General features: G+C 39.4%; 2 protein-coding genes across 2 annotated transcripts; both read left to right on the forward strand.

The window, feature by feature from the left end:
* Positions 1–8,941: 8,941 nt before the first annotated feature.
* Positions 8,942–9,910, forward strand: OR10G6 (olfactory receptor family 10 subfamily G member 6). Its single transcript, XM_017347572.2, has one exon. It carries the CDS (start codon positions 8,975–8,977, stop codon positions 9,908–9,910), a length of 936 nt encoding a protein of 311 aa, XP_017203061.2. The 5' UTR covers positions 8,942–8,974.
* A 10,157-nt stretch (positions 9,911–20,067) lies between these two features.
* On the forward strand, positions 20,068–21,035 carry LOC100356166 (olfactory receptor 10S1; the record flags this gene model as incomplete). The annotated part of the gene is given in 2 exon segments (XM_008267176.3): positions 20,068–20,359; positions 20,362–21,035. Coding segments are annotated over 2 exon segments (966 nt in total), but the record flags the coding sequence as incomplete, so codon positions are not given.
* Positions 21,036–24,600: the final 3,565 nt, after the last annotated feature.

A 24,600-nucleotide genomic window follows, 5' to 3' on the forward strand; every position in this document is an offset into this window, starting at 1 on the left:
ACAAATCAAGTACTCAGTATAGTACCTGGCTTGTGATAACTGCTCAGTATGTGATGGTGAATCACACAACACTGTGTCTTGCAGTTCTGACCTCAGACAGAAAGACAGAATTCATAAATCTGTTAGTGTTTCCAGAGGCTTCTTCTCAATTTCAAAGCTAGGTTTGTGAAACCTTCATCCCTGCCATGGTTACCAGTGCTTGCTTTGAAAAGGGCATCTCTTTGCTCTCTCAGAACCAGTGAGCATGTCAGTCGAACTCCATGGTGGTATTCCCCATATCCTCTCATATGGTCTTGTGAACAACCGGTCTCAGACAGTGCAGGTCCCCGATTCTCCTCCATTTGAACATCTGTTATGAAGTTCTAAGGATATAAACTTTATATGTTCTCTCCCAATCACAGTCTTTCAGGTAGAGACCACTTAACTGTTTGAGCCTTCTATCCTAGACATGTAAAATTTGCCCAATATTGACTTCATTAGAGGTCATATTTTGCTCACATCCTCCTCTCTGCCCCACATATTTGTAATTCTAGAAACACTCATATACAAGAGGATAGTTCTGCCAAGTCTATGTTTCTTGTTTATAATCTAGTGCCTGAGAAAAGAAAACAATCCAGTGTTAGAGGAGGACTTTTGTCAACTTAATGTCAAGAAAAATCAGTATTTTGTATAAGTTAAAAAGGCAGAAATGAATTTTTTGGCCTATTTTCCAGAATTCAGTATTGTTTTTAATTTTCCCATGGGAAAAGGTTATGTAACAGGTTCTCCACTAAGAAAGAAACCAGGATCTGCTTGCTCTGAGTATAAACCAGGTAAACTATATCTTATCTCTAGGGAATGTGGCTTACTTTGCATTAAAATATTTTTTCTAGATATGAAAATAAGTAACAGAAACAGAATGATTGTAATTACCAAGATGGATATCTAGAACTCCAAAACTGGAACGATATAATTTTGAAATTTCTACTATATAATAAACAATGTCAAATCACCAGGATAACTTCATGTACATTTGTCATAAAATATGAAAAATTTCATAAGGAAAAGTCCAAGGGAGCCCGAAACAGGAATCTCAATCATCCTAGTCAAGGTTTGACATGTTTATCTGCTATTGCAAGTTTATTAATGTTGTAGCCACTGGGTTACTCTGCCTGTATATATCCATTCTATCTATCTATCTATATATCTATCTATCTATAATACTCATCTATCATTCATCTCTCATCTATCTATTCATCCACCTCTCTGAGAGATTACATAACAGATATTAGGATGAGATCCAAATAACATTTCTCTGCAAGGAAGTTTAAGATAAAGGAAGGAAGGAAAACATTGAAATATAAGCTATATCTTCCTTTCTTATAACTTACCTTACAGTACTACTGAATTTCAACAGTAAAACTTGTCTGACATTTCTACACAATATTTTTCATTCTATCTGCTATGTGCAGGTATTAGTTCCCAAGATGTCACTTGATGAACAAATACACTCTGTTGAGGAAGAGTAATTCATTTCTATTCAAGAACCAACCCCGGTGAAGTACAGGCAATAAAAACTAAGATGACTGGATGAGTAGGAGCTTAACTTGACTTGATGTCTCCAGGGAAGAAGCTGCTCTTGAGTTTTCAGGTTCCCTGGATGAGCACAAAAAACAGCAAGAAGAGACCAATGAAAGGTTTCCCCTGAATGTGGCATGTTTGTCTATGCATTTCTTAACTGAACACTCCTGGGGTAGCTGATGTCTTTTGAGAACTATTATTTATACCTAAGAGGAAAACAACTCCCAAATATTGTTGTTGTTGTCTAGAATTTTAGAGTGGCTTTTTCCCAAAGAAATACCTACAGGTACATAAATATTTCACAACTGTATAAGTAATAATTAAATTTTATTGCTCTCATAATTTTATTTTTAAATGAGTTTTACTTATTTTCAATTTATTTGACAGGTGGGATGGTGGGAGAAGAGATTTTTGCATCTGTTGCTTGATTCTCAACTGTCAGAAAAGTTCCAGTCCAAAGTTGATGTTGGAATTCCATCTAGGTCACCCATGTGTATGCCAGGGGTTCAGCCATCATCTGCTGTCTCACCAAGATCTCATTAGCAGGAAGCTGGATTGAAAACAGGAGCTGGAACTCAAACCACATACCCTGATATGGGATGCAGGCATTCCAAATGGTGGCTTAACCTGCTGGGCCACTTTACCCACTCTTCTCACATAATTTTAATTGTCTTTATTAGTTAGTACTCATATTTCATAAGTGTATCTTATTTTGTGAATCAGCTTTTCAAGAATTTATGCATTTTCTTTCCTTTGAGTTAACATTCATTTTCTTTTTGATATATGTAAATCAAGACTACTAATGCATTGTTTTATCAAAATGTAAAATATGATTTGAAATTTGTCTTTGTTTAAATATTTTTGTTTCTACAGAGTTTTAAAGTCTTGGGAAGTTGTATATGTGCCGGCTTTCCATATGAACGCCAGTTCATGTCTCAGCTGCTCCTGTTCTGATCCAGCTCTCTGCTTATGGCCTGGGAAAGCAGTGAAAGATGGCTCAAGTTCTTGGGCCCCTATACACCCCATGGGAGACCCAGAAGAAGCTCCTGGATCCTGGTTTTGAATTGGCCGAGCTCCAGCCATTGCAGCCATTTGGGTAATGAACCAATGGACCGAAGACCTTTCTCTCTGTCTCTCCCGCTCTCTGTCTATAATTTACCTCTCAATTTTTTTAAAAAAGAATATGGATCAAGAGAGCACATCCAAATAGTGTTGAAAGAATGTGGTTTTTTAAAAGATTTATTTATTTATTTGAAAGTCTGAGTTACAGAGAGGCAGAGGCAGAGTAAGAGAGAGAGAAAGAGGTCTTCCATCCATTGGTTAACTCCCCAGATAGCCACAATGGCCAGAGCTGTGCCTACCCAAAGCCGGGAGCCAGGAGCTTCTTTCAGGTTTCCTACATGGGTTCATGGGCCCAAGGACTTGGGCCATCTTCCACTGCTTTCCCAGGCCACAGCAGAGAGCTGGATTGGAAGAGGAGAAGCTGGGACTTGAACCAGCAAGAATGCTTTAACTCATTATTAGTCAGTGAGATGCAAAATAATGTAACAAGCTGCCAATTCATACTCAAAAAAAACTAATAAAAACCATATATTGCTGATATGAATGAATGAAGTTTTACCTTATGTTGTTGGGCACATATATGAAGAGTTATAGAAGTTTTTTTTGAGAAAGTAATATGAAAATAATTAATGAGGCTTATAATATAGATACTCTGCGATCTAGTTACTCCCTTCTAAACATCTATTCTATTAAAATAAAAAGGCCAATACATAGAAATATTTATTCAAGTGTTTGATTTGATGCATGGCTTATATTAGCAAAGCAGTAGAAAACCAAGTGAAAATCCCTAACGATGAATCTAAATGAACACACTCTTATGTGAGTTTTTATTGTCCCTTACTTCAGATTCAAAGTCTAGTTGAAACACTTTGTTGGCCAAGCCTAGATTGCATAGTCATGTTCTGTAAAAAAAAAAAAAAAAATATATATATATATATATATATATATATATATATATGAAAGTCAAAGTTCCAGAGAGGGAGAGAGACAGAGTCCATCCTCTGGTTCACTCCCCAGATGGCCACAATAGCCAGGGTTTGGCCAGGCTGAAGCAAGGAAACAGAAGTTTCAGCTGGGTCTTCCACATGAGGGCAGGGGGCCAAACACTTGATCCATCTTCTACTGCTCTCCCAGGCAACCAGCAGGGAGCGGATCAGAAGTAGAGCAGCCAGGATGAGAACTGGTAACCCATATGCAATGTCAGAGTAACAGGCAACTTTACCTGCTATACCGCAATGCTGGCTTCTAAATAAATATTTTTAAAGGACTAGGCCATTACTGTTTGAATATTTTTCTCTCCTGCCTTAAGATAGTGCCTTTTTCAAGAAGTTTCACAACGCCTTACCATGTCTCCATTGAATAAAAAATGAAGTAGTGAAGAAAGGGAGATCTAAGATAGAAAAGAGAAGAGAAGAGGAGGGGAGGGGTGGGGAGGGGAGAGGAGAGGAGAGGAGAGGAGAGGAGAGGAGAGGAGAGGAGAGGAGAGGAGAGGAGAGGAGAGGAGAGGAGAATGAAAGAAAACAACTTTGAAACTCCTTAGTAGAGATGAAAGGTGTGGCTTACCCTCCTAAGCCAAGGACCCACTTTGGAACTGGAAACCAAAGCCCTAGTCTGTAAATCACATACTCCTCTAACTCAGGGTTCATTCAAAAAATAAACCAAGTACAACATAGTGTTTCACAATATATTTATTTTTTATATAGATTTATTTACTTATTTGAAAGGCAGAGTTACAAAGAGAGAGAGAGAGAGGTCTTCCATCCACTGGTTCTCTCCCCAAATAGCAATGGTGCTAAGTTTGTCCAAAACCAGCAGCCAGGAGATTCTTCTGAGTCTCCCACGTGGGTGCAGGGGCCCATGGACTTGGATCATCTTCCACTGCTTTCCCAGGCACATTATCAGGGAAAGGGATTGGAAGTGGAGCAGCCAAGACTCAAAATGACACCCATATGGGACACCAGCACCATAGGAGGTGGCTTTATCTGCTATGTCACATGCCAGTCCCACAATATATTTCTTAAAAATTGCACACACACTAAATAAGCATTTTTCAATAAATAGGAATTTTTTATTGCACAACAGAATGGCTCAAAGTCAGTAGTTGAAGTATATTAATATTAGAAAAAGGGGGCTTTTACATTTTTTAAAGATTTGTTTTATTTATTTAAAAGTGACAAAGAGAGGTAGACACAGAGAGAGAGGTCTTCCATCTGATTGTTCACTTCCCAGATGGCCGCAATGATCAGAGATGCACCTATCCAAAGCCAGGAGCCAGGAGCTTCCTCCAAGTTTCCCATGTGGGTGCAGGGGCCCAAGGACTTGGGTCATCTTCCAGTGCTTTCCCAGGCCATAGCAGAGAGCTGAATCAGAAGAGGAGCAGCCAGGAATAGAACCAGCGCCCATATGGGACGCTGATGCTTCAAGCTAGGGCTTTAACCCACTGTGTCACAGCCCCGGCCCCACATTTTTATTTTTTAATGTCCATTTGATTTGAAAGACATAAAGAGAGAGAAACAGAGAGACAGAGAGACAGAGATCTTCCATGCTCTGGTTCACTCCTCAAATACCTGCAACAGTCAAGACTCATCCATGCAGAAGCCACGAGCCCAGAACCCAATCCAGTTCTCCCACATGGATAACAGGAATCCAAGTACCTGAGCCTTCATCTGCTACCTCCAAGGGTGCATATTAGCAGGAAGCTGGATCAGAAGCAGAGGAGCTGAGACTCAAAAGGACACTCCAATATGAAATGCATATCCCCTAAGCAGCATATTAACACCTCATCAAATGCCTGCCCTAGGCAAAAAGTATTTTAACAAATATTTATTGAGGCTGGCGCCACAGCTCACTAGGCTAATCCTCCACCTGCAGCACCAGCACCCTGGGTTCTAGTCCTGGTTGGGGTCCTGTTCTGTCCCAGTTGCTCCTCTTCCAGTCCAGCTCTCTGCTGTGGCCCAGGAGGGCAGTGGAGGATGGCCCAAGTGCTTGGGCCCTGCACCCACGTGGGAGACCAGGAGCAATGGAGACCAGGAGCACCTGGCTCCTGGCTTTGGATTGGTGCAGCGCGCCAGACATAGCGGCCATATGAGGGGTGAACCAACAGAAGGAATACCTTTCTCTCTGCTTTCTCTCTGTCTCTCTCTGTCTCTCTCTCTCTCTGTCTAACTCTGCCTGTCAAAAAAAAAAAAAAACACACACAAATATTTATTGATCTATTTTTTTGCTTTGTACTAATTCAGAACTGTAGGCTCTCCAGTTCCCAGAACTGAATAAATTCATTTATCTACATAGACTTGTATGAAATTTTAGCCACTATTTATCCACTATTCTCTTTAGAACTCAGTTTTTTCAAGTGTAAAATGGGAATGCACTCTGAGTCACTTCTTGAAAGATTCTCCTAGCTCTAAACTAAGTGTGTTTGATTTTCAAGAGACTGCCATTTTCTTATATTCTGTCTGGCTTAGTCTTCTATTTGCATAATGGATCACAGAGGCTGTTCTTTCCGTAGGACATTGCCTATACTAACACAATGTCCTGTAATTACTTCTTCTGCATTAAATCAAAAGATAATTTTGTTTTTAACATACGACATTTAAATAGTATTGTTGGTTTCAAGATTACTTCAAAATCCATCGTCATATTCTAATGGGATTAGTGGGGAAGGTATAATTCTCTCCAAAATGTAGGTGAGAAGGCTATAAACTGATAATGGGAAGGGACCTCCTGAATCCTGACCCAGTGCCTGCTCTCAGCAGGACCCTGTGCTACAGGGACACTGCTAAGCAACAAGGTAAACTTCCTTGTGGAATATTTATAGTTGATTACTGTTAACAAAGCCCAGTGCAACTTATTTCCATCCAAGTTAATGGTCTCTGAAGGCTGAAGCAGAAGTGATGTCAGCCCCCCTGTCATCCATACCTTAGGGACAACAGGAAGAAAGAAGCTGTTTGCCAAGGAACCCAACTAGAGAAGTCAAAGAATCAGGACACCACAGCCAACAGTTTCAAAAAGGTTATAAAGGAGAGGGTTAAGGTGAGTCATAGAAGTGTGTAGAAGGAGCACAGGGACACTAGCAAGAAGGGGTCTGTCAAAGGAGTAGACCAGGCAATCTGTTGAGCGGCGAAGGAGGACTTCACAAGGAACAGCAAAGAACAAGGAGAAGTTGAGGCTAGCAGCAAGTAATGGTCTCATGAAGATTCACACCCAGCTAGTGGTCACCAGCAGAGAAGCCTGGAAAGGGGAGGTAGAAGCACAGTACTGGAAACCCTTCTGTGACATAAAGTGTGCAGCAGGTGTTGGGAACACAGAGGCCTCTGGATCCTCCTGGCAGCGTTATGTTTGACATACACACAGTGGGATGGGAAGTCTGCTGTCAGTTTCCAAAGGCCAATTTACCTGCTGCAGTTTTCTGACCCAAATGGATTTTAGGGTCAACCTGAAGCCTAGATCAACCCACACAGGACGTGAAATGACCAAATGGAGGTAGTATACAGGTACTAATATCCTTCTTCCCCAACACTTCCTGGGAAATTGCTTCTTTCCTTATTACACTGATAAATATAAGTTGATAAAGTAATGTGTTACACACCAAATCAATGGACCAGTTTTAGTTGGTAATAGGTAAACCCAAGGCATTTTACTGTCTTTCCAGGTGAAAAGTGTTATTACTCCATATAGAGAACAATAAATTATAAAAGTGAATAACAACTGAAATGTCAAGGCAACAGGGAGGCAGGAGAAAAAATATTTTATGGGATAGGATTGTTACTAGGCAGAAAATTGAAATTTTTTTTAGTGTGAGAACAAAATTTTAAAGTGTAAATTGGTGTAGATGCAAAATATATTGTTATTTCTTTTTGGTGGGGATCTATACCTACTCCCCTTGCCCATTTTTTAAATGAGAAACAGACTAAGAATTTTAAGAGATGTGTCCCAAAGGATATAGATATCAAGTAGTGTTGGTCTCAGAACTGGAGTTCTTAAAGTTTGGGGAGCCAAATTGTGATACCTACCTAACAAAATCTTAGAGTCAGTGTCTAGATCATAGGAACATACAGACAAAGGGAAAGGCATTTGCTCAGTACTACTTGAGAACTTTCTCTGAGAGGTGTGCTACAAACTTGGGCTGAATAGAAAAGTGAGACAACATCCCAGGAACTGACAGCCTCATGAGGAAATCAGGCACACACAGAGCAAATGTCAGCACACTGGTGGTAAACCTATCATAACCACCAGCGAAGTATTCAGAGGCTACACAGCATGAGTGACCAGTTGGGGGAAAGAAGGGTGGTGTTACTGAGTAGATGACATCTGAATGGGATCCTGGAAGATCAGTATAAGTGTTCTAAACATCAAAGGAGCAAGGCCATTCCAAGTTACAGGAGTCAAAGGAGAAGGAAAAAATGTTTTTGTTAGCACATTTGTGGAGCAGAAGTGCTGAGAGGCGGCCAGAGGAAAAGTCAGCCCTGGAATGTGAGGCTCTGTCCCTCCCAGCTTTGCAGTCATCTAGGACTTTCCTTGGGCCACACAGAGAAGCACCTGGTAAGTCACCAAGCATCGCGTTAGCTGTGTCATAAGATGGATGTTATGGCGACAGTTTGACAGATCGTTTATTTTCTTTTAAACATTTATTTGTTTATATAAGGGAAGCAAATTTTGTGTATTTCATATTTACATGATGCATTTTAAACTCATGAACGATGACAAATTGTCTCAGTCTACCACAAAATGTTTCCTAGCCTTGGCACAGAGTGTCCCAAGTCCCAGAAATCACTCAGCACTGAGAAGAATAGTCTCTGTGCCACTGAAGGAGGTAGAGAGGTAAGAAGACAGTGACACAGTGATCCATGACAGATGTACCTGCAGCCATGCTCCCAGCAGGAGCCCAGCTTGGATCCCAGTTCCATTCCAAACCCTGCTGAGTGTTTCAGTATTGCCCCTGAGCCTTGTGGCCCAGGTACACCATTTGAATGTTTGTCTCCAGTTTATAAATAAACTGTTAGAGCAAATATTATTGGAAAGATGGTGTTTGCAGTATATAGTTACATAGGTAACTGAAGCATTGGAAACCAAAACCAAGATCGGAGAGGGCGGTTACTGAACACAGAGTCTGTTACTTTTAACCTTGGAGAAAACAACTGCTCCCTGAAACCAAGCAGCGTCTCAGAATCAAGAGCTGGGGAGAGTATGAGGTGATAATGATGAAGAGAGTAATGAAGAGCGAAGGTGAGAGAGGGAGATTCTTTCTGTCCATATTTGGAAATGATGCAGAATGGATATGCCATGGTTACAGATTTTAAAGGAATCCTGAGTCATATCTCTTCTTCTTTTGGCAGATGTGACCAGCAAAGAAATGCAAAGTGGCAACCAGACTTTTGTGTCTTATTTCATTTTGGTGGGCCTGCACCACCCACCACATCTGGGGGTGCCACTCTTTCTAGCTTTCCTTGTCATCTACCTCCTCACTGTCTCTGGCAATGGGCTGATCATCCTCACCGTCTTATTGGACATCCGGCTCCACCGCCCCATGTACTGGTTCCTATGCCACCTCTCCTTCTTGGACATGACGATTTCCTGTGCTATTGTTCCCAAGATGCTGGCTGGCTTTCTCTTAGACAGTAGGCTTATCTCCTTTGGCGGGTGTGTGGTCCAACTTTTCTCTTTCCATTTCCTGGGCTGCACTGAATGCTTCCTTTACACACTCATGGCGTATGACCGGTTCCTAGCCATCTGTAAGCCTTTGCACTATGCTACTATCATGACCCGCAGTGTCTGTAACTACTTGGCTTTGGGCACCTGGTTAGGAGGGACCATCCACTCACTTTTCCAAACAAGTTTCATGTTCCGGCTGCCTTTCTGTGGCCCAAACCATGTTGACTACTTCTTCTGTGACATCCCTGCCATGCTGCGCCTCGCCTGTGCTGACACCACCATTAATGAGCTGGTCACGTTTGTGGATATTGGCTTCCTGGCTCTCACCTGCTTTATCCTCATCCTCACTTCCTATGGCTACATAGTGGCTGCCATCTTGCGAATCCGGTCTGCAGAAGGGCGTCGCAATGCCTTCTCTACCTGTGCCGCCCATCTCACTGTTGTCATTGTCTACTATGTGCCCTGCACCTTCATTTACCTGCGCCCTGGCTCGCAGGAGCCCTTGGATGCGGTGATAGCTGTTTTCTACACTGTCGTCACTCCGCTGCTTAACCCCATCATCTACACACTCCGCAACAAAGAGATGAAGGCAGCATTACGGAGACTTGGAGGCTTCCAGGAAGTACAGTGTCACTGACTCCATCCAGCACAGATGCCGCAGACACGGAAATGCAGGGCACTGGATGGGACACCAAGCAGTTGACAAGATTTTCACACAGAAAGAGAAATAAGGACACACGGAGAGGATGACTCCTAAGTAGAGAGGGGGGAACCTGGAAAGTTCCACATGTAACATGCTCTCAAATGTGTTTTTCATGTATCTTCCTCTAGAACCAATCAAAGCCACTCAGCAAGGGTAGCACCTTACAGAAAAGGCCCAAGCTGAGTAAAATATCCATTTAAAGGTTGTGTTTCTCTGTGCATCTATCTATATGTATGCTATTGTGTCTATTCCCCGTACAGATTATGAATAAATAAAGCCAGCTCTTTACAGGCTATAAATAACCTTTACATAAGCCATCTGATTTGATCTTGACAAGAATTATGTGAGATGGGTATTATTTTTATTGCCATGTAATCATGTAATCATGGAAGAAATGAAGTTCAAGTGGCTTTTCCAAATTCCCTTCTGTCTTCTACCTTAACAAACATCATCGGATATGATTTTGGACTTGAACTTAAGGGAATAATTTCATCTCAGTGTGAGGCATTCATTTCAGGTGCACTGCACCATGACCTGAGTAGATCTAGTCTTCTGAGCTAACACTGGGTTCTGCTTTTTTATGTTTTTTCAAGATTTTACTTAGTTATTTAACACATAGAATTACATACTGAGAGACAGAGAAAGGTCTTCCATCCACTGGCTCACTCCCCAAATGGCTGTAACTGCTAAAGCTGCTCCCATCCAGAAGCCAAGAGCCAGGTCACCCACGCAGGTGCAGGGGCCCAAGCACTTGGACCATCTTCTACTGCTTTCCAAGGCCATAAGCAGAGAGCTGGATCGAAGTGGAGCAGACAAGACTCGAATAGGTGCCCGTAAGGATGCCGGCACCACAGATAGAGGCTTAACCTACCACACCATAACACCGCCCCCTGGGTTCTGCTTTGATGAAGTTCAAAAAGGTGTAACAATGATCAGCTTCATTGCGCTGGGTACACAGAGTGTCCCAGAAGCTTCCATGGATGTTAATAAAACAAATTGAAATTTCAGGGGACTGTATGTGCAACCACACTCTTGCATTTGTTAAATAGTTTTTTGGTTTCAGTGTGGTGTGGGTTTGAGTTGGATGGAGCACATATCTAGTTGCAAGCAAATGAGCAAATTGTGACCCAAAGCCTACCCTGATGGAGTTTCTTGTAAGTGATTTCTAAGTAACCTCATATTTTAAGATTCAAAAGTTCCACAATTGTTCCATTCTTAGTGCACCCATGATAAAACCATGATAAATGATCCAGAAAATGGGTGTAATGCAGAAAAATACTCTTGGAAAAGAGACAAGAATAGAAGTGTCATAGCAAAATCTCATTTTTTGTCAACATAGATACTTACTAGCCACATTTTTAACCCATCATTGATACACTAATGTAAACAGTGAAATATAGTAAGCATAATTTGTTAAAAATATTTGTTTGAATTTTGAGTATTTTGACTTTATTTTATTGGGTGCAAAGCACCAGGCTTGAACTAATTGATGGGAATTTAGGTCCCCTTATTTAAACCATACATAAAGAACATTCTAACATTTATGAAATATCTGTATTGGAATAGACTTTTCTGTGGGGTAATGATATTCTCATACTGAAAGCATCATAGGAAAATCACTGATTTGGGGTAACTGGTTGGGAAAAAGTTTTTATTCTATCTCATCTAATTTTCACAATTAATGACTTCTACTAATAGGACATTCTACTAATAGGACATTCTGCCAATTTTTATTGAAAAAATTTACTCATTTATTTGAGAAGCAGAAAGACAGAGAGAGAAAGAGAAGTTCCAGATACTCCTTCATTCCCCAAACACCCACCAAGGCCTCCTAGCTGTTTTTGAAGCTAGGAACCAGGAATCCAATACAGATATCCCATGTGGAAGACAGGAACCCAATTATTTAAACCACTACCGCGGCCGGCGCCATGGCTCAATAGGCTAATCCTCTGCCTGCAGCACCAGCACTCCGGGTTCTAGTCCCAGTCGGGGTGCCGGATTCTGTCCCGGTCGCTCCTCTTCCTGTCCAGCTCTCTCCTGTGGCCCAGGAGTGCAGTGGAGGATGGCCCAAGTGCTTGGGCCCTGCACCCGCATGGGAGACCAGGAGAAGCACCTGGCTCCTGGCTTCGGATCAGTACAGTGCACCGGTCACAGCGTACCGGCTGAAGCGGCCATTGGTGGCGGGGGGTGAACCAATGGAAAAGGAAGACCTTTCTCTCTGTCTCTCTCTCTCACTGTCCACTCTGCCTGTCAAAAAATAATAATAATAAACCATTACCTCTACCTTTCCAGGTCTGTGTTAGCAGGAAGCAGAGGTGAGGAACCAAAGCACAGTATGGAACTCAGGCACCGCAATATAGAATGTGTCTTATCCAGTCTTCACTGGTGTCTTAACTATCAGGCTAAATGCCCACCAAGATTTCTGATTTAAAGATGGTACACACGAGCACATACTTTGATATAACATTTATAACATATATACTTTTAAATGAAAAATGTTCTATTAAAATGTTCTATTTCACTATTTTAAAATCATACACAGATGAGGAAGATAAATTTTAGAAATTTCAAGAGAACTTAGCAGGCTACTCAGCTTCTCTTCAGGCAGAGCAACAGAGTGAGGAGGGCAGAGAGACAGAGATACAGACAGAGAGGTCTTCCATCTGCTGGTTCACTCTCCCACAGTCAGCTCTGGGCCAGGTTGAGGGCAGAAGCAAGGGACTCCATCCTGGTCTTCCACATGGGGGGGCGGGGAGAGGGCAAGATTCCAAGTGCCATCATCTGCCACCTTCCCACACTCATTAGCAAGGAGATGGTGTTTCTAATTTTTAAAAGCATTTTATAAAATTTACTCCACTTGTGTATACATTTTGATAGTTTTTAACACATTATACCAGTTTTGCAGCCAGACCCACAATCTAATTTTAGAGCATTCTGATCACAATGTGCCCATTTGCTATCAGTCCCTGTTCTCATCATGGCCCAAGGCATTTACTAATTTGCTTTCGTTCTTATTCATTTCATATACACTCATCATAGAACAAGTAATATTTTGTGTCTGATCTATTTCACTTAGAATGCTTCTGAGGTTCATTCACATTGCAGCATATTAGTATTTCCTTCTTCTTATAGCTACGTGGTACTATGTAATATGCATATACCACATTTTGTTTCTCGTTCACCAGTTTATGTACAATGGAGTTGGCTCAACATTTTGGCTATTATTAATAATGCTGCTGTAAACATTCATCTACAAATATTTCAAATATATATTTCCTATTATCTTGTTTAAACATAGGAATGAATTCTCTATGTCATTTGGCAACCTTTTATTGAGACCCTACCAAACTGATTTTCATAGGTGTTATATTATTTTGATGACCATCAATATTTTATTTCACTACATCCTTGTCAATACTTGCTACCTTCTCCCTTTAAAAAAAATAGTGCCATCCTAATAACTTTTAAATGGTATTCCACTGTGGCTTGATGTGCATTTACCTAGTGACTGATGATGCTGAATAGCATTCCGCATGCTTATTTGGTATTTCATACATGTTATTTGATACAATGTACAAAATTTCTCCCTTATTGCCAATGACAGGATTTTATTTTTATTGTCAAATAGTAGTTCATTGTGTATACATACCACGTTTTCTTTACCCATTCATCTGATGATGTTTGTCATTGGCAGTAATTGGATGAAACCAGAGGACAGCATTTGAGTGAAACAAACCAGACAGAAAGACAAATACCACATGCTCTTCATATTTGGAAACAAAAATTTAAAAAAATAAATCTGAATACAGAATATGGATTACTAGAAGTTGGGAAAGGTAGCAGGATTGAAAGAGGTTGGATTAAAGAGCTGGAAGCTATATATGGCTCATTAATTGTGACAAATTGACTAATATAATATACTGATAATAGGGGAAAGAAGGTGAGTCATATATGGGAACTCTGTATCATTACTTTACAATTTTTGTTTTGTAAATTTAAAACTATTCTAAGATAAACTGCTAAAAATGAAATTAAAAATAATAAAATTTCATTTTCCTGACTTTTTAAATTTACATAAAGGGAAGAAATTTCATGTATACAGTTTCAAGAACATAATATTTCAAACCCTCCCCTCCCCAATTGTGTTATTAGACATCTGAGTTTTAAGAGTTCATTGCATATCCTGCTGCCACCTTGTTACTGGATATGTGACTTGAAATTATTTTCTCTAAGACTGTGTTTTGCTTTCACTAGTTACTTTACTCTGAGAAAAATAATACATCCCAAGACTAGGGTGTTAGACTTTGAAGATGATAACTAATGCTCCAGGTCACATGGTGTCCTGCTACTTGGGACTGCCTCTGATTTCTTGCAGTTTTAGGATTTATCTCATATTGGTTTCCTTTCATTCAGGAATCATAATGCTGTACTGCCTTTTGCCCAGTGGCTGAATGAAATTAACTCATAGATCTTTGTCTGGTTTCTTGTACTTCCACAGTAGGAAGCTATTCCCTGTAGCAGGTAATGCTTTATGGACAGATGTAAAAATCTATTGTTGATTTTTGATAGCCTCCTTCATATCCAAAATATTTGCTGAGTATCAGATTTGATATAATCATTTTTCTGTGGGTTATCTGCTTTCTATTTAAGCTGAATATAAGAAATAAAAAAGAAAATGTGAAACAGATATTTTATAATTCTCTTTTTGACAATCTTTATTTAAAAGGAATAATGATTCTATAAAAAAGAAAAAAAATTGTGTCACTGAGCTTGTAGACATTTGTATGATTCTAAATCAGTGCTCTGGGATGCAGTGAGAAAGCAGAGGAAATTAAACAGAGTTTTCATTATCTGGTTGAACAAGAAAAAATAAGGTTCTATGAGATGAAATTGAACTTTTATTAATGTTATATCATAAATACCAGAGTTCCTGCTTTGAAATGATCTTTCATTCACTCTTGAGAGACAAGTGTTAGCCAACTAGCCTACAACATATAGAGCTAAGGATCTATGACATAGTTTTAACACCTAAGTGTGATGCAATCCTTGGTCCCTAGTCATCCCTTTTTCACAGCTAATTATATTGATTTTTAATATTTTACACAATTCTTTAGGTTCATTGAAACATATTTCAATGTGCTTATATTCACCATTTACTTGCTTGTTTTTTACTTGATAAATACAAGGAATTTTATATCGTGTGTTAAAAATCATAATGTAGGAAGAAATATCAAAAAAAATTTAAACAACTGCTGATTTGTGTAGCTGAAATTTTGCTTTGTTTCTGATTTAAAGATAAAACAAAGCTTCTTTCTTGCCCAGAATCATTTACTCCTTTTCTTGCTTACTACATCAGCTAAAAAAAAAGTCATATAAGGGTCAAAATGAGTATGCTGTTTTTCCTCAACTTTAAAAGAAATATGGTTAACTCTCATCATGAAATGGTAAGTTCCTAGAGTCATTGTACTAATTATCCTTGATCATGCTTTTTAAAGTTCCTTTCATAATACCTTTAGTTGAATTTTTTAATTAACACAAAATTATTCATAGGTGTTTTCCAATTGAAAATTTATCTCTGTTAAAAATAAGAGTGGGAATAAGAGAGGGAGGAGATATACAGGTTTTTACATGTTCCCTTGGACTTACCTCTGAGGGTAAAGCTAAAAACTTGCCATGGGACTCCAAATCCCATTAAGTGGCAGATACCAATGCCATCTTACTAGTTAAAATGATCAGTTTAAGTTCATAAAGATAGGATTAAGTGTCAAAGGGATCACATAAATAAGACCAGTGTCTGCTAATAATAATAGATAGAACTAAGAAGGAGAGAATGATCAAACATGGGAAGCAGGAAACATAGCAGACTCATAGAATGGCAGATGTCCTAAACAGCACTGTGGCCTCAGAATCAGCCCTTAAGGCATTCAGATCTGGCTAAAAAGCCCATAAGAGCATTTCAGGCATGGAAAGCCAAGACACTGTGGCAAAAAATGACCTAAATGAAAGATCTCTGTGAGTAAGATCCTGGTGGAAAGAAGGGGCCGTCAAAGAAGGAAGTACCTTTCTCTGAAGGGAAGAGAGAACATCCATCAACTTTGATTATGGCCCTGTCTAAATAGTGTCAGAGTTTGTGAATTCAAAAGACTTCCATAGCCTTGGCAGCTCATGACAAGAGCCTCGGGTGATCACTGATGTCATAAATAAGAGTGTCAATTTTTAAATCAACAACAAGAGTCCCTGTGCACTTGCTCCCCATGTAGGAACTCTGTCCTTAATGTGTTGCACTGTGAGAATTAATAGTAAAACCTGTCTTCAAACAGTACTTTATACTTTGTGTGCCTGTGTGAGTGCAAACTGTTGAAATCTTTACTTAGCATAGAGTTGATCTTCTGTATATAAAGATGATTTAACATGAATCTTAATGAAGAACGGAATGGGAGATGGAATAGGAGGTGGGACAGTTTAGGGGTGGGAGGGCAGGTATAGGGGGAAGAATCACTTTAATCCAAAAGCTGTACTTATTTATTTACTTTTTGACAGGCAGAGTGGACAGTGAGAGAGACAGACAGAGAGAAAGGTCTTCCTTTACCGCTGGCTCACCCTCCAATGGCCACTGCGGCTGGTGCACCGTGCTGATCCGAAGCCAGGAGCCAGGTGCTTCTCGTCTCCCAGGGGGTGCAGGGCCCAAGCACTTGGGACATCCTCCACTGCACTCCCGGGCCACAGCAGAGAACTGGACTGGAAGAAGGGCAACCGGGACAGAATCCGGCACCCTGACTGGGACTAGAATCCGGGGTGCCGGCACTGTTAGGCGGAGAATTAGCCTATTGAGCCACGGTGCTGGCCCAAAAGCTGTACTTATAAAATTTATATTTATTAAATAAAAGCTTTCTATAAAAAATGAAGTTCCTTTCAGCTATTATCTACTATGTTATTTTTCTTATAATTATTGTTGAATTTTACTTAATCTTTTTCAAAATTTATTGGAGGATATTTATTTTCTCCAATTGGTGAATTACAGTGAAAGATTTTGAGGTGCTAAAATATCTTTATCTTATATGCAAACATAATTTCATGTTATGACATATGTTAATTTCTAATATTTGCATCTATACTCATAAATATAAAAATTGATATTTTCTCTTGTTCATTATCTTTACTTGGAATTTATGTTAAGGTTATGTAAATTGAATAAATGCAATCTTTTAATATTTAGTCTCTAAAAAACTTATAGTGAAATTTGAGACATAGCATAATAAAACTTGCATTTCAAATATAAACATAAAATCACCAAGTCTCCAGCCAAAAAAAAATCAAATACTTTATAAAACGAAAGAATTAGAGCATAGGCAGGCATTTGACACAGTAGTTAAGCTGCTGCTTGGAATGTCCACATCCCATACTGCAGTGTCTAGGTTGGAGTCCAGGCTTCAGTGTCCATCCCAGGTTCTTGCTAATGCACACACTCAGAAGCAACAGCTGACAGCTCAAGTACTTGCATTCCCACCATCCACAGGGAAGACTCAAACTGAGTTTGAGGCTCCTGGCATCAACCTGGAGTAACCTTGGCTTGTTGCAGTCATTTGAAGTGAACCAGTGGATGGAAAACATCCCTGTCTTTTCTCTGTTCCCTTTTTCTGCCTCTCAAATAAGCAAAATAGATGAATAACAAATTAAATTTTTAAAAAAATTAAACTAGGAATCAGGCATACAAAACAAATACAAAGTGACCCATATACAAAACAAAGCAATAATGGAACTACATGGATCCCAGTGAAAGAGTGTAAGCCAATGGTTTTATTTCCAGCTAACTTGCCCTTCAAAGATTAAGGCTATGTAGAAAAAATGTTAAATATAAAAGACCTTAAAGAGTTCTGCACTGGGACCAGTGCCTGGCAGAGTAGGCTAAGGCTTCGCCTAAAGTACCAGCATCCCATATGGGCATCCGTTCCAGTCCCATCTGCTCCTTTTCAGATCCATCTCTCTGTTAATGGCCTGAGAAAACAGTAGAAGATGGCCCAAGTGTTTGGGTCCTACACCCATGTCGGAGACCAGGAAGAAGTGCCTGGCTCCTGGCTTCAGATGGCCCCATCTCCAGCTGTTCCAGCCATTTGGGGTGTGAACCAGCAAATGGAAGATCTTTCTCTGTTTCTCCCTATCTCTGTCTGTAACTCTACTTCTCTGATAAGTAAATAAAATCTTAAAAAAATTTCTGCATTCAACAATCCTTCTTGAACAATCTAGTAAACAATGAATACTAACCAAACCAAAGACGAGTAGCAAAACTTGAGCAAAAAGGCAGATTGTAAATTCAAAATGGTATAATTGCATACTCTAGATTAAAATAAAATGTGACATGATCCATATAGAAGTACATACAGATATGAGTATGGATGGATTCATGTCCGTGCATATAATTTTTTTTGTCTTGGAAGAGCCTAGGAATGATAAATTCTCAGTATCAATGAGTATAGCTGGAAATCAGATCTTAGCTTCCAGTGTCATGCCCAAATAAAAGGGCTCCCTAGAGAAGTCATTAAGACTAGGGTTGGGGGCAGAATACAACAGGAACCTGGAATATGTTGAGGTTCCAAGAAATAATAAATTAAATGGAAAAGATGGGGTACATCAATAAAAGCAACAGGGCACAAGTGGCCAAGTGAAAGAGATATAGGTGGACAAAACTAGTGCAGAGAATAAAATTGATAGTTGTAATTCAGAAGAAAACATGTACAAACATAAATAAATAAATGAATGAACAAAAAACCCACAAGACAAAATCTCAAAATTATAGCATTCATAGGCAAAATACAATAATAAGATACAAAATCAGTATGCAAAAATTATGAGAGATACATAATATACCACAGATTGAAAATGTGTTTCCCCTGAAACTTTTGTCATACCCAGTATGAAGAAATACTGGCATCATTCATCCACTAATATGGTGCCCTGAACAGTGTACAATATTGATTTTCTGATGTTACTAAAAAACACATCCTTTTGGTCTACTCAAGAAAGAAAATCATGCATACCCAAATTTAGAAATATTATACAAAATTAACGACTAGTATGTAATAAAAGGAGTTATGAGCAATTAGGAAAGAGTAAAGGAGAGTCATGGATGGGAAATGAAGGAGACTTGACGAATAAATGCAATGCAAGTTCCATACTATGTCCAGGAAGCTTAAAAAGAAAGATGCTGAGAAAATAGTGAAATTGAAATATTGTCAGTAGCCCTATAAGAGATGGGATATAAAATGGCTTGTGAAAGTCTAAATATAAAGCATGCAGAAGCAAGATCCAACAGCAAGAAAGGAGTTGAAAGAAAAGTTTCATGTAATTCAATATCTAATTAGGTTTAGGAGATAAAGGATATGAAAACCCAGGGAGATCTCGCATTTCAATATGGCCCAAGAGAAAAGCTCAATGAGAAAGGCACCTATAAACAATTCCCAAAAGTTTGAACAAAGCTTTACAGGAAGAGCCTAAATACACTCAACAAATTGTCCTGATAATTGTTCAGTCTATTCTCCAGGGCTTCACTATCAGACACTTGAGGGTTGTGGGGAATTGAAATTCTAAAGAACTCCCTCTGGGTGAGGGAAGTGGGGGTGGGGGAGCTGTTTTGTTCCTGGCTGATGTAACAGCACCAAAACATTAACCAAGATGCTTCAAGTTGGACTGCAACTCCCTGATGACACACAGCAATGATAATGTGCCTGTGACATCTGCACATGACAGACTTAATGAGGAGGACAGATACATCACAAAGTTGGAATATAGGCAATAAATATACACGCAAAGCAAGCAGGAATTACCATGCATGTATACATTCCGTTATTTACAAAGTGCATTTCTGGTAATAATTCTTAATGTGCCTCAGAGAAACTGTGGATCTCATTTTGAAAATTTCATCATCAAGAAACAGGCAGCAAGAAAACATGAAAACTGACCAAAACTGTGAATCACTTGAGGGGCAAGACCAAGATGGCATGGCCCAATGGATAATCTTATTTCAGGAAAAGGAAACAGCTGTTTATTCTCTCTCCTGAAGTCAGTTTAGCTGCAAAGGGGATTAGTAATCAATAATTGGCATGGAGACAGAGTATTCCAACCAGACCATGGTCAGCTACTTTTACCTCGAAGGTCTGATGTACATTGCTGACCATCCCAGCCTCTTTTTTCTCCTCTTCCTCCTCATCTAAACCATCACAGTGATTGGGAATCTCCTTATTCTCATCACTGTGGGCTCTGACACTTACCTGCAGTCTCCCATGTACCACTTCCTGGGGCACCTCTCCTTCCTGGATGCGTGTTTGTCTACAGTGACAGTGCCCAAGGTCATGGCAGGCTTGCTGACTCTGGATGGAAAGGTGATCGCCTTGAGGGCTGTGCCATGCAGCTGTACTGCTTCCACTTCCTGGCCAGCACTGAGTGCTTCCTGTATACAGTCATGGCCTATGACCGTTACCTGGCTATTTGCCAGCCCCTGCACTACCCAGTGGCCATGAACTGGCAGGTGTGTGCCAGGCTGGCTGGCATCACTTGGGCCATAGGGGCCACACACTCTGCAATTCATACCTCTCTGACCTTCCACCTGCTCTACTGTGGTCCTCACCACATTGCTTACTTCTTTTGTGATATCCCCCCGGTGTTGAAGCTGGCCTGTGCAGACACCACCACCAATGAGCTTGTCATGCTTGCCAACATTGGCATTGTGGCTGCTGGCTGCCTGATCTTCATTGTCATATCGTACGTCTTCATCATGGCAGCTGTGCTGTGCATCCACACAGCAGAGGGCTGGCAGCGGGCCTTCTCCACCTGTACTGCCCACCTCACAGTGGTGCTGCTCTACTATGTGCCCCCTGTCTGTATCTACCTGCAGCCAAGCTCCGGTGGGGCAGGAGCTGGGGCTCCTGCTGTCTTCTACACAATCATCACTGCAATGCTCAACCCTTTCATTTACACGCTAAGGAACAAAGAGGTGAAGCAGGCTTTGGGAAGGCTGTTGTGTCAAGTCCCTGGAGATCGCCCAGCAGGTGGCCAACCCCCATAACCTGACTGTAAGTCTCTTACTTCACCAGCAAAGGCAAGAATCAACCGTATCTTTAAATGAGTAGAGAAACGAGTTCAAGTATAAGTCAGAAAGACTGAGTTTCATCTCAGCCACTAAATCGTACCTCTATTTGGTCAAGTGACCTGTGTTAATGTCTCTGTTACAAACTCTTCGTCCACAAATGAAAGAACTGGACTAGGTGATGTCTAGAATATCCAAAATATAACTACTTTGCCTGAGGTATGGAAAAAGTTATTCATATGCTATTTATTTTATACTTGATTTTTTTAAAATTTATGTAATAATTTTATTAAGTATATAATATACACTAAAGATTGCAGAAAATAAAAATGCCAGATATACACAATAAAATAAGTCTTCAACCTGTTAAAGAGAAGAAACCACATCTTTTACAAAACTATGATAGATTTACAAGGGGGAAAAGTAACTGACTTAAGGTTACTTAGAAAGTCTCATTATCTTTATTTTCACCCTCAAAGTCATACATAGCTAAGACTGTTCTGAGTGGTAGACATACATGGATTTCAAATCAGTTGGCCCTAGGACTGGTCCAACCTTGACTCCACAAAATACAATTTTGTGCAAACATTATCTTACTTGGTTTTCAACAAGATTAAAAATAGCTAAATTTTAGAATTTTCTGAGGGCTAAGGCGGAAAGTTATGTTAAATATCTAATATTAAATAGGTGTTCCAGTTTCTTACCAATCAAGCTATAGAAATCTAAGAGATCTTATTATATAAGCCAAGATTCAAGCTGTCTCTGAATCAATAGCAAAGTTTTGGTCTCTTGATTAAGCAAGTATTTAAATAGAGTGATTATAAAAAATAAAAAGCAATTTCCACACTACAAGATGATAACAGATACATCAAATTTCTATTAAATAAGTTAGCCAAGTAAGTGGGAGGAATTGTACTATGTTCAGAAAAATGAATGAATGGCCCTAAACTAATCTATAACCATAAAAGAATCTAGAAAGTCTTACTAAAGAATTTAGATTATGAGTAAATTTCATTTCTACTTCTTTATTTCTCCTCTTTTTCATCATATATAGGAATTCTCTCATCCTCATAATTCATTTTAAATACTAAATCATAGGATAAATCAGAGAAGAAGAAGGGAAGAGACAGTTGGTAAAATGACCAGTTGATTACATAGAAGATAATAAATAACACCCTAAATGTAGGAGAAGAAAACATTGCCAATTTGGGTGATTACACTAGAGATATGAGATTTTTTTGGAGAATTAGGTTGGACAGAGCTGTTTTAAGTGTGAACAAGTCAAAGACTGTTAGAATGAGAGGAGTAAAGCTAGTCATTTTTGATGTACTCATATGTAAAACATTGTGCTAGGTGTTTTATCTATATAGATCCTCATGCAAACTATATTTAAAGAGAATGCTTTTATTTTTATTTATGTTACACAAGTGGGATAACCAACACCAAGGGGAATTTGAGTAAAGTAAGTTTTACAAAGCTGAGCAGAGAACAATGGAAGCCAGGATTTCTACTCAAATCTGTATGGTTTCAAAGGCTATACATTTCAGTTGTACAATCATACCTTAGAGATAATCAAACTCTATGCTCACAGTTTACCCAGTTATATCAGAGGTATCAAAATCATTTAAGGTCCACAAAGAAGGGAAATGTTCTTTAAGGTAAGATGTAGTTGATCCTTGAACGGTGTCTTGTCCTCTTTAAATGAAGACTTTAAACATAGCATTGCTGGAAATGAAAAACACAGAGAAAAAAATGACAACACAATGAAGATGCAGCATTCATCCATAATTCAGTTCTAGTGCTTCCACGGTATCAATATAACTGCAGGAAGGCCAGAACTGACTCGGGCAACTCATCATTCCTATCAGAGTAGGCTTAAAACACAGGTGAAAATACAGAGAGTCAAATATACAATGAGAGATGACACTAAAACCAGCTCCAGTCCTGTCCTACACCATTCCTCAATCTTGTCAAGTGCCTGCCTTTCAGATATTAGTGGATACATTATGGAAGATTTGACTATGCAATTCCAGTCTTATACTCTTCTCAACTTTAGCCATAACATTACTATATCTGTCTATCCAGTAATAACTCTTTACTCTCTTGATTTTTGCTTCTCCACATCTGTAGTATGGATTCTCCAGCACAATGGCCTATTATACACTTCCACAATGGCACTAACTGATACCCTGACTGATACTGTTATTAAAAGTTTTATCTGTATAACTGGAATATAAGAGTTTAAATGCAAAGACCCTTTATATCTATAAAGTATTGCAAGCAAAATAACTCAGTAAAAAGAATGTACTACTTCAGTCTATAAAGTCTGTGAATAATGTGAAACTCTGTAAGATGTATAGTTGTGCCATCTCTTGATGGGAAGTAATGGAATTTTAAAAAATAGCATTAAAATATCCTGTAGTGTATAGTTTATGTTTTATGGTAACTTTACACTTATCTCCCATTTTAATTATTATTAAAATTCTGGCATGTAAAATACAGTGACTATCTGAAAACACTGAAGTCAAGAGATCACAGACTGCAGAGGACCTATGATGAACAACGATTTTCCCAGGAATGTTGCAGAAATACTTGAGCTTTGGATCTAGTGTCCCACTTGGGACCCTTCAGAACCTCGCCGTAAGCATTGCCTCCATCTGCTGTTCCTGAGTTTTGTCCCAGTATAACAAACATGCATTAACAGATAAAGGGCCTTCCTGAGTTCCATGAGCCACTCTGGCAAATGATGGTACATGAGGAGGAAATGTTGGAAACTGATTCACAGTCATTCAGTCAGTTAACCACCTGGACTGCACTTGTGTCTGAGGTTGGGTCAGTCTTGTAGAATTGACCCTTCAATATTTGAGATCTCCAGGTACACAGGTCAGAATGGACTTAAACTGTAAGATACCCAGCTGATGTTAGGGAATTGTTTATTGGAAAAATAGCACAGACACCTCACAGAAACATACTGTGTTGAGTGTGAGTACAAGGAAAAACAGTTGGAGTGGACTATGTTAGAATGGTGAGCACTCTGGACTCTGAATCTGGAGAAAAACATTGGTTTTCCAATACACAATATTGATGATAAAATATATTCATATATACTCAGGGAGACTCTCAAGAACAAGAGATTTTATTTGGAAATACCAGAAGTGTTGCAATCTGGGATGGGCATGTTATCAAATGCATAGGAACATCTGAGGAAATCTGGACAACAGCACCCTTTAACAACAGACTTCTCTGTACATGCAAACTGCGTTGAACAAAGATGATTGAGGAATGGAACTCAGTACAGGAGTTGACATGTATTCATTGATGGAGATGTTTATTGATAGGCAACTGTCCTCATGCCAGGGGCTCATCTGAAATACTGGGTGCCAGAGGAATTTCCTCTGATAAATTCTGGAGGAGGGAAACCTGCAGATATTTCAGGAATGCACCCATAACAGCCTCTTCTTTTTCACATAAAAGTTTATTTTTTATCTTGTTTATTTAAAAGACAAGGAGAGAGAGAGAGAGATAGAGATAGAGAGAGAGAGAG

The sequence above is a fragment of the Oryctolagus cuniculus genome, chromosome 1 (genome assembly GCF_964237555.1).
Source record: "Oryctolagus cuniculus chromosome 1, mOryCun1.1, whole genome shotgun sequence".
Taxonomy (NCBI): domain Eukaryota; kingdom Metazoa; phylum Chordata; class Mammalia; order Lagomorpha; family Leporidae; genus Oryctolagus; species Oryctolagus cuniculus.